Source organism: Gossypium hirsutum, chromosome D03 (genome assembly GCF_007990345.1).
Source record: "Gossypium hirsutum isolate 1008001.06 chromosome D03, Gossypium_hirsutum_v2.1, whole genome shotgun sequence".
NCBI classification, from domain to species: Eukaryota; Viridiplantae; Streptophyta; class Magnoliopsida; order Malvales; family Malvaceae; genus Gossypium; species Gossypium hirsutum.
In genome coordinates, this window is record NC_053439.1 from 900221 (window position 1) to 910836 (window position 10616).

General features: G+C 32.8%; 2 protein-coding genes across 2 annotated transcripts; both read right to left on the minus strand.

Moving 5' to 3' along the window:
* Positions 1-9: 9 nt before the first annotated feature.
* Positions 10-3737, minus strand: LOC107907815 (folate transporter 1, chloroplastic). The gene is made up of 10 exons (XM_041089459.1): positions 3733-3737; positions 2417-2471; positions 2282-2346; positions 2084-2168; positions 1526-1619; positions 1085-1158; positions 803-913; positions 420-546; positions 265-332; positions 10-142 (listed from the first exon to the last, which is right to left on the minus strand). The coding sequence occupies exons 1-8, from the start codon at positions 3735-3737 to the stop codon at positions 508-510; spliced, it is 528 nt and encodes a 175-aa protein (XP_040945393.1). The 3' UTR covers positions 10-142; positions 265-332; positions 420-507.
* A 303-nt stretch (positions 3738-4040) lies between these two features.
* On the minus strand, positions 4041-9283 carry LOC107909426 (uncharacterized). The gene is made up of 18 exons (XM_016836929.2): positions 9149-9283; positions 8797-8880; positions 8611-8702; positions 8447-8485; positions 8284-8337; positions 8027-8101; positions 7601-7666; positions 7387-7429; positions 6742-6787; positions 6423-6516; positions 6284-6336; positions 6094-6178; positions 5899-6001; positions 5707-5799; positions 5488-5554; positions 5176-5242; positions 5016-5069; positions 4041-4418 (listed from the first exon to the last, which is right to left on the minus strand). The coding sequence occupies exons 2-18, from the start codon at positions 8849-8851 to the stop codon at positions 4275-4277; spliced, it is 1230 nt and encodes a 409-aa protein (XP_016692418.1). The 5' UTR covers positions 8852-8880; positions 9149-9283; the 3' UTR covers positions 4041-4274.
* Positions 9284-10616: the final 1333 nt, after the last annotated feature.

Consider the following 10616-nt stretch of genomic DNA (forward strand, 5'->3'; position numbering starts at 1 on the left):
TTTCTTTTCCCAATCATTACTTTTCGTCGATTTTAAGAATTTTAGTACATTCTCGTAAACAATTAATGTTATTGAAGAAGCAGGCACATGTCTCAGAAGGTTCGGGTTGATGCCTTTGTAAAATCCGTGAAAACCCTCGAACCTGCACACGTCCTCAGAAGCAAATAAGATCAGCATGCAGAGGGAGGAAATAACAATTAATAACATTCTCGGTGTTTAACACTGAGTAAATGAACATGAATTTGGGTTTGAATATGATCTCACCGTGCAGTTTCCTTCACAACATGCTAACTATTCGTGTATCTTGGAATTCCTTCATTACTAGGTTGTTGCTACAAAAGATAAGAGATCAAATTACAGACTGTGATAAAATATAGTACTTTGCATTTGTAAATGAAAGGATTTAACTTCTCATTTACCTGTGATCGAGTTCGAATAACTTGAAAAAAAAAATTATTCCGCACACCTCATAAGGCACCATGACCAGCCAACGGAGAGAAAATGAGGTTATACAAAGACTTCAAAACCAATTATAAGGATGCATACCTGAAATGGATATGTAACAAGAATGGCAGCAATTTTAGAAGATCCACCCAGCACGGCATAATCAAATGAATTTTTTACATCAACTGGTCACGAGCTTGATTAAACCATGTGTAACAATTGACAGGCACATAATACATGTAGACAAATGCGGGCATGCTACCAGTCACGAGCTTGTACATCAACTAGTATCTGCCCTACCAACATTTAGCATAAAGTAAAACCAAAGTTCAAATAAACAGAAACTTCATCTACTTACCAACAAATTACTAGCACCTTTGGGTTTCTTCTTTCTTTCTTCATAATCAACCATTATTATTCTACGAAGTTCTTCATATGCAGTGAACTGAATGGCTCCATGGGAGACTTGCTGTAAGTCAAAAAAGCAATAACTATAGGTAATATGATAAGCTATAGTGCTATACTAGTACCTAAACAACTCGGTATTATTTAGCTCTGAGAAATCCAAATGTTGCAAAACTGATATAAAGTGACGTAAAAAGCAGGAGCAGAAATACAATTGAAACCGTCAGCAAACTACCATCAATAGGCCAGGACCAAGTCTTGTATATAGTGCAGTCCATCCTTCCTCTCTTAGAATGGTTCTTACAGTATCTGAAATAATCAAGAGTTAAGACATATAACAAAATTTCAGGGTTAGCAGCGATACAAAAGGACATTAAATGAACTGGAGAGCCAGTTTCTGTGATTGAAATTCCAGGTGAAAAGAATGAAGGAAAATCATTTCGGTTTGGTAGAGTTGAATCATCTCTAAAAATATTAACCAGCAGAAGAAATCTACATATAAAAGGGTGTATCATCTAAAACTTCATGTATCGAGGTTTCAAGGGGAGGCTGGTTTCGAACCTAATTGCTTGCTAATACTTAGAATCAAAGTTAATATGACACACTAGGGGGTATTGATATCTTGGTGAATATTATTATATTACAAACAAATTAATATAAGATGAAAAGCAGAGACCATAAACACCGGAATAAGGTCGACTTTGATGAAGAGGATTTTGAAGCTCCAATCTTGTTCTAATAAGCCAAATAGGATTCGTGCATATAGAAACCTGAAACAGTCACGAGATTGAAAATGTTAAACAGAATATAAACTGCAACATATCTTAATTAACATCAAATCAATTAGAGACAAATCCAACTTAGCATGAACCTATTACCATAAACTGCTATCTCTCTAGAGATTTTCGAATTGGAAATCATGTTTCAAAACAATGAACACTAGTGATCCAATTCAGTAAAACTAACATTCCCACTAGCCTATAGTTTATTTAAAAATTATTGAGTAAAACAAATAATTTACAAAATTCACAAACTTCAGAATTTATATATTTAGAATTATGTATTTATATCAACACAAAAGCAATACATATAAGTTCCAAAAACCATATTTTACGAACCAGAGAAGACTACCCCTAACGATTTACATTTTATAGAAGTAGCTAATTGCGTTTTAGTTTTCATTCCTAGTACCGGGCCGATCTGTGTTTTAGGTAACATAAGTTCAAATACTCACCAAAGCTCCAGCTTCCGCAGCAGAGGCTAGATGAAGACTAGGACTTAGCCTCTCCTCTCTGTTTCTAAAATACCTTTGTTTAGCTCTACGCACACACATACAGACACACAGGCAAATGGTATTTATAAGTAATGTATTCACTTATTAAAACACATGAAAGCAAAAGGGAAAGCTGTAAAATTTTATAGTGATACTTACAAGAAGAAATATAAAGCCGTGAAACTGAAGAAGCTAAAACTGAAGGAAAGAAGCCTGCAAAAAGCCTTTTCATACCCTGTTTTAGAAACCAATTAAACTGTTGGCATGATCCAAAAAGAAAAAGTGAAAAAATACCTCAGCTTTACACGCAAAGAAAACAAAAAGAGAGAGAGAGAGAAAGGGTGCTATCCTTTAAGCGAGTAATGGTGAAAATGGCGTGGGCAGTGTTCTTGTACGTCGGGCAATCAGTAACTGGGCCATCATTAACTGTTACAGAACTAAATCCAATTAACACCAAAAGGAAAACATTTTTTTCTCTTTAAGCTCTGTGTGTGTATAGAAATGAAAGAAAGGGGGGACCTTGGAATCTTGTACGTACGAAGTCAAGTGGGTACATGGCGGCGAAGGTGGCGAAGCCCGCCACAACACCGGCGGTAGCTTCTTCCCATTGCCACTCTGATGATTGTGATTTATTCTTTTGTTAAAAGAAGCAATGCGTCGGTGATTTAGGGATCAATTGGAGCTAGAGAAGCGGCAGCAGCAAAATGAAGATGAAACCGTCGACACTCAACAGCCGATCGCATCGCGCGCAGCCGTTATTGTCCGGTTTTTTTATTACAACATTTCGTCGTTGGCGGTCAGTGTCACCTGAATTGGTTGGGCTAAGTGGCCCATTTTTTACGTTTTTGAAGTTGATTTATTACAAATTCATTTGGGCTCTTTAAAATGAGGTTGATTTAGTCCGAAATCTACTTGAGGTAACTGGTAAGCTCGAGTTCGAAATTCAATGCTCAACTTTAAATTTAATCAAATATCAATTTTTATACTCAAAATCGATTAAATTTATTCGTATTTAAACTTAAACACGTTTGTACTTAAGTTCTTTCTATACAATTAAGATAAAATATAATTTTATAATAAAAATATATTAAAATGAAAATTTTAATAAAAATCATAAATTTAATTCAATTGATAGCTCAAGCTTGATTTGATAGTTACTAAATCAAATTTAAAATTTTTTTTGAGTCAAATTTAAATAACTCCTAAAATAAATTCTGATGCCTAATTCAATTTTCAGCCCTTATAATAGGTATATGTGTTTTATTTCTAATACTTTAAAGGAAATAAAAGAAAAAATATTAAAAAAATTGGTTTAATCAATTGTTGTTAATCTACTTGCATAAAATATATTAATTTTTTAATCGAATCTATCAAATAGTAAAAAAATTACCAATAATATCATAAATTTTTAATTTTTTTTTGGTGCTAAGTGTTTTATACCCCATTCAACTTTTTTTTTTTTATCATAATCAAGGAATCCACTATCTGCAGGAGTGATTAATTCCTTAACTACAAGTGCTTTCCGAAGAAATCAACAATGGACCGTTATGTGTTCGTTTTCATGAACGAAAATCAAACCCCCAATTACATAATTAATCTAATGTGGTTACCCCATCCTGCTTTTAAAATCACTATATTACTTACCAAACTAATGAATTGTTTATGTACCAAACTTAGGTTCATGAATAAATTTAATTAATATAAAATTATAATATTAAATTAAAAAATCATTAATAAAAAAAGTGACACGAAACAATGTGGAGCAGTTATGAATATAACTGTCATCCACCACCGTCGTCCACGTATACTCGGGACAAAGATGAATGAGGCAATCCTCGCCTTATCTTGCTCCATTACCATCCCTGCCTCTTTTTTCTTTTTTACTGTTTTCTTACCATTTAGATATTAATGCAAGCTATTTACTGTCTCAACAACTTAAAAGTAAATATTTCTTCTAAAGCTGTAAAAATGGTAATATTTTCACGAGTCAGGAGGAATTTCTAAATGCTACATTGGAAATAACTACAATTATGTTTAAACTTTAAACCAGTATATATAATAGATGAAAGAAAATTGATTATACCTCTCATATCGATACCTGTGATTCGTCAGAAGAAAATTAGCTTTTTTCTTAAGGGAAGGACTGCAAAGTTTACATCGAACCATATTTGCTTTCGTTCGGTGACGGTGTCCATGTTCCTTGAGTACCACTGGATGGGCGCTCCCACGAGACTTCATTGGTAAAGCCGGTGTTAATTTCCTCAACTCGTGAGTAGCCTTGTCCTGCTCCGCTTACCTGTTGTAGACAATTTGCACATTAACTGAAGTTGTCGAATTTATCTAAGCTGCCTACTTTGCAAGTTCGCAAGGTTGAAATGAATGTTGTAATTTCGGAATGGCAAATCAAAAGAGAAAACTAATTAGGTTAAAATATGCCACATAAGTCCCTGTACTCTTAGTTGGAATTTTCAAAATTTAGGTCCACCTGTTAATAGTGTCAAAACTATTTTGTTAAATTTAGATTCATTAAAACGTCATTTTTTTAGTTACATTACTACTAAGTGAGTATTTTTTTATTTCAAAATGTCTCACCAATCAATTTAACAAAAAAATATTAACAGTGTTAACAATTAGACCAGAATTTTGAAATCTGAAAAGTAGATAGACTAAATTCCTAGAAATAAAAGCATAAGGACTAAATTTCAACCAAGAGTACAGGAATTTATGACATTTTTAGCCAAATAATTAAAGAAGCCAATGACCGACTAGTCAGTCGAGAAGTAAAATATGCAAGTTTATGATCAGGACTGGTTCGAATTCTCTGAAGCAGCTATTGAAAAATGTTCGAAAGTTCAGATAATTATTATTTGCAATAAAAGTTACATAAACTTACAGTCTCTAAACAGGCAGAAAGAACCCTCATGCCCGGCAGAGCATCAATCCCATGCTGCATCCAAGACACCCCAAGTAAGATATATAAGTTATTTTAAACTATCACAATTACTAAACTACGGAATCTTCTGCCAAAAACAGGTATAGTCTAAGCAGCTCACCCGGCTTTCCATTTGTGTCTTGTAAATAAACCCTCCACAGCAAAATAGAGTTGATGAAACCATTAATCTGCTCAAGACGAACATGTTTTAATAGAAAATCATGGGCGCAACTCACACGTACAGTAAATTTCAGAACCAACATAAGAGTAATTTTTTGTCTATCTTCAGTAACAGACATGAATGTACAAACTCTTGGTGGAAACTTGTGCAAAACACTGCACCCGGTGCAAATGACATTTTAATCACTTGATTTTGCATAGCTTAACACGTGTAGGACAAACGGGGGGAAAAATGGAAGAAGGAGAAACGTACATGCATGAAATTATTCCGAATATTGCCCACCCTCTTGTGGCATCTTCTTCCTGATTTTGTGTAGAGTCTGAAAATATGGGGGGAAAAAGAACTTTAAATTAGCTGATACAAGCTCTATGGCAAATGCATCATGATTACCAGAAAGATACTCAAACGGAGTCCAGAAAAACAACAGTTGATAAAAGCTAGCATTGAAGAAAACAAAATCAGGGAGCTTACCACACATCTTTGTTAGAACAAACTCGATTGATTCATAACCTTCCACTGGGATAGTGATCTTAACTTCATACGGGGTATCATGGGCCTTTACACCTGAAGGACAAAAGTGGAAGAAGAAAGGATTAGAAATGGTAATTCAGGAGATTATAATAGAAAATAACATCAACCTGCTTAAGAAAATGTTGTATATACATCTCCAATCTAAAAGCAAAGTCGATGGTGATAAAGTTGTAGGTGGATTCCCAGTTGCAGCAGTCCCTGATAACTTGACCTCCAGTCCGTTTTCCGGAAAGACCTGAGAAGGGCCCCATGCAAAAATGAAAAGGTCATAAGCATATTCATTCAATAATCACAGTTTTCTACCCCTTGAACCAAAGGAAAGAGTACCTTGACACGAGGTTTTTTTATGAGGTTGGATTGGGATGCAATAGCAGTCAAATAAAGGGTAACATGAGGCTGTTCAGTGCTGAAACTGTTCACCAAAACTTTAAAAATTATTCATGAAATGTCAATACACAAATAGTTGAACTCAGTGAATCAAATTATTTCACTATATTTGAGAGAATGGATACCATACCTAAAATCAGGGTGAGATTTTTCAAAACCCAACTGAGTCAGACCATTGTGAACCTTACAATCGATAAAAGGGAACCTTTTTAATTAAATAGTTTTGACATATAAATCAAAGTAGCCCAGATAAAATGTTACTGTCTTACAATTTCCCATGATCGCGGATGAAATCCAACAGTGAAGCCCTCGAATACCCGTGGGCCAGGATTCTCACATGGAATGGCCAGTTCAACAATGGCTCTGAGAAAATGAAAATTTCAAAGTTTAGATATGTACCGTAAAATGAATTTCGATTAGTACTTTGCGGAAACTGTCTAGTAAAACAATTAATCCTGTGGTTTGGCATCAGGATTAGTGGTCTTTAAAACATAATGATTTCCCTCTACACTGCACCAAACTTGAAAGAAACGTTTAGAGAAAAGCAACATAAAAAAGAGAAAGAAGTCATAGTTCTACTTAAAATACCTGCAAGTGGATTCATAAGAGACATTGCATATGCATCCATGTTGGCCTGAGATTAAAACCAAAGATAATGAGAAAAATGTTAAAGGTTGATACGGAACAAAGCACTGGCAGTCAAGGCAAAACAAGTATAGGCCCATAACAAAATCATCAAAATCAATAAAGCCTTCCCTAATAAGTCGGGGTTAAGAAATGAAGATTTTAAAAAGTTGATTGGCAATTGATATGGACGCAAAAATTGAAAAGAAATGAAATGAAAGAAATTTACATGAAGATAAATGTCAAAGAAACTAAGTTATCATAGCCTTTATGTTTTAATTTTACATAATTGGCTCAGGCTATTTGATGCATGCTTGAATGTCATTTATTCACAAAGCAAGGTCTTAGTAAAGGTTATGTAATAGCAGCATAAAATTGAGAGTTGATTGTCACCACAAAATGCAAATTACTGTCTAGGCATGTCACTAGTTGAAAATAGTTAGTAACGATATGAAAGGTGTCACACATTAACCAGTTGAGCAGAGGAAATATTGTAGAATAAATAGCATGGATAGTCATTTTAACCCATTGTAAAAGGACATGGGGAATAGAAATTCATAGTATATACGGGGAATAAGCTCTTGAAGACTGAATGAAAAGTTTACACACCTTTACATTGCCCATTTAAACACTTTCCGCATATAATATTTACCTGAAATACAATCAAGGAGATTCATTAATGCATAGACAAAATGCCATGAAGAAGTTTAATGTTCAAATTGACATAATTAATGAGCACAGAACAAAACTATAACTTATAAGACCAGTAATGTCAAACAATTTCCACCAAATTTGAGAAAGAAATAGTTGCCAACAGACCAACCTGTGCGGTGCGTCCCATTTTGTCAAAGGTGTGCTCACAATTCAGCAGGTCGCCATTGTAAAACTCCTATACATGCAGAGAAAATATATTTAAAAGGTTCCATATATCTATGAACCAATATTACAGAGTCAAAACTTAAACAGGATTTTTGGTATAATGCAACATATTGCATTAAACTGGGAACAGATTTTTTTTTTCCAATCTCAGAAGTTTTCACAAATACAAGGATTTTCAAATAATAGTAATAAATTGAATTTAAGGGCCAGAATCTTCTCATAAATTTATTTCTTCTTTTACCACCAGTAACAACCAAAAAGTGCCTACACTAACATTATATCAATCATTCATTCCCATCGAGCGAGGAGAGTTAACAACATACCCTTTCCCTTTTTATAGTTATAATTAACAAGTTCAAACCATACTTACTTGAACAAGGTCAACATGGCCTGAACCAGCAACAAAGTAGTTAAACTTATCATATCGACCAAAATCTACATATCCCTGCATAATTGGCATTAAAAGTGATGTGAATTATATTCAGAATACTAGCAGGCAAGTGCAATTTGGTACTTTCAGCTAATAAAAAACATTTCTAAAGCTATTTCTTTATCTAAACTTCCTCATAAAAGAATACCATATAAGAACATTAATTTAGTACTTAAGAACATGAATTCATGGAGTACCGCTTGTGATCTACTCTCCACATCTTTGCAAAAGCGGAAAACCACGTCAGTATCCTGTATTAAGAGAAAGACAAATACGCAATATTCTCTAGGCATAAATATTTATAAACATTAAACAAAGCATCAATGACATTCTATATTTGAAATCAAGCAAGGATGTTACCTTCCCCTCGTACACAAAAGGACTACCGATCCAATCACTCTAATCAATAGCTTAAGAGAAAACATTTCACTAGATACCAAAACTCTAGTTCATTGTAAATGCTTGTTTAGAACAAACTGATGTTCAGATTTATGATAACCAAAACGGAAGTAACAAAAGGATACGAAATCAAGAAGATGGCTAGAATTATCAAACGCGTAGCAAGGGGATTTAGGGACAACAACTGATGTAACGGTAAGTGCTTGTGAAAGAACAGCTGCAAAAGGAAACAAATTCACTAGCATCGACACAAAGTTATAAAAAATAGTTAAACAAACACTACTTTCACGAACAAAATCAAATTAAGTCACCTGCAACAACTATGATTATGAAACTAGGATTTAAACAGCATTTTACACTCCACATTGTTTCGTGTATTCAATTCAAAGCATGTCCTGCGAGAGAGAGAGAGATTAAACGATTTCCAGCTCAATTTTATCATCGGAAATTTAAAATTTTCTCTCAAAAACTGTAAAATTCGAGCAAGATTTGTTTGAAACAAATGAATGTTTAAGATTGAGATCTCAAATAAATGAAAATGAATGGAATTTTAAAGCAAATATTATTTGATTAATCAGGAAATTTATATTCTACGATTGTTCTTAAAAACGAGGAAAAAACACATATACACAGTAAATCAAGGTGAAATAGCAAGGGAAATACCTGAAGAGCTTGGCCGGAGTGTCGATGCTGAAGTCTCTGAAGCTTAAGAGACACACAGAGACGGCATTTCGACGGTAATTCCAATAAAATAGAAGTGTAGAATCAATTTTATTAAAAAATAAATTAAATATTGGCTAAAAAAAAGGGTAAACTACATTCTTAGTACCCCACTGTGTTTTTTCTTTCACTCAATAATGAAAAATTATAAAATGATCACTTAACTATTATTAATTTTCTTTTTTGGTAATCCAACTAAAAAAAGTTACAAAATAGTCACTCAACATTTCAATTATTTCCTTTTTTAGTCACTTGATTGTTTTGGATTTTTAGATGTTTTATCCAAAAAAGAAATATTAGAATTTTCTTTTATAAGAATATCATAAGTGAGATAACTATTTACAAAAATAAGCTTAGTTTTCGATTATTCATAAAATTGAGATAATTTTTTCCTCACACCAATCCAACTCAACTTGAATAATAGCAAACTCAAGTTTGAGCTTAATGCTCAGTTTGAATTTTATCGAACATCTATTTTAAGTTTGAGCTTGATTAAGCTCACCTATCTTTGTCAATGGTACGTATTCAAGTTTGAGCATGAGTTCAACTTGATAATTAAGCTTAGGGTTAATAATACATATTAAGGACGTCAACATAATCTAAAAACATTTAAAATACATGTGAAAAGCTTGATAAGGATCGCAGGCAGTTCAATATGGGTATTACTAAGCATGATTTTGGCACCATCGAATAGATTAAAAATTACTGAATTGAGTTCATAATTTTTTTAGTCGGTGCCGAATAGGTTGCAAGTATCCATGTCTCATTTACACCTATAGAAATCTCACCATGGTGGTTCACTATATATTAATTTGTTATTATACCAATCAAAATTATACACAATTGAAGGAAGACATTAACAAATTGATTAATTTAATTATCATTAGTTGCTCATGTTCAAAATTGATAGAGATTAAATTATTCTAGTTAGACTTATTCATGGGTCGGGCTACTTGTCTAAGTCCAAAGGCCTGATTGAAATTTGAGAGAGTTTGAACAAAATTATTAGGCCCATAAAATAGTTTTGGGCAAAAAATTAGACTCGTCTAAAATATGGGTGGATTTGAGCTTGAACATTCATCACCCATACATTTTCTTTAAAGTTTATATTATTTTTTATATTTTATATAAATCACAATACATAAAACTTAAATTCATAGTAATATAAAAATACTATTATAATGTAAACATTAAAAAAATTAAAATAAATATATATAATATTTTAATAAATAAAAATACAAAAATTTATTAAATATTAAACTAAAAACAATATAAATATATTTTTAATTTTTAAAAAAATTAATATTTACAAGCTTAAAATAGGACTAGGTTAACCATTTACGAATATGAATGAATTTGGTCCAAAATTTAAGTCTATATTTTAAACCTAATCAAACTTAAACAAGAATAA

Excerpts from the sequence above, each read along its gene's own strand:
- LOC107907815 (XM_041089459.1), bottom strand. Across the intron at positions 2,347-2,416 it reads TCTTTGCGTGTAAAGCTGAG|GCTTTTTGCAGGCTTCTTTC; the intron begins GTATTTTTTCAC and ends GGGTATGAAAAG. Across the intron at positions 1,620-2,083 it reads CTGCGGAAGCTGGAGCTTTG|GTTTCTATATGCACGAATCC; the intron begins GTGAGTATTTGA and ends TGACTGTTTCAG.
- LOC107909426 (XM_016836929.2), bottom strand. The coding sequence starts at position 8,851 with ATGTGGAGTGTAAAATGCTGTTTAAATCCTAGTTTCATAATCATAGTT. Across the intron at positions 8,486-8,610 it reads CTAGCCATCTTCTTGATTTC|AGTGATTGGATCGGTAGTCC; the intron begins GTATCCTTTTGT and ends GCTATTGATTAG. Across the intron at positions 8,102-8,283 it reads TGGAGAGTAGATCACAAGCG|GGATATGTAGATTTTGGTCG; the intron begins GTACTCCATGAA and ends CCAATTATGCAG.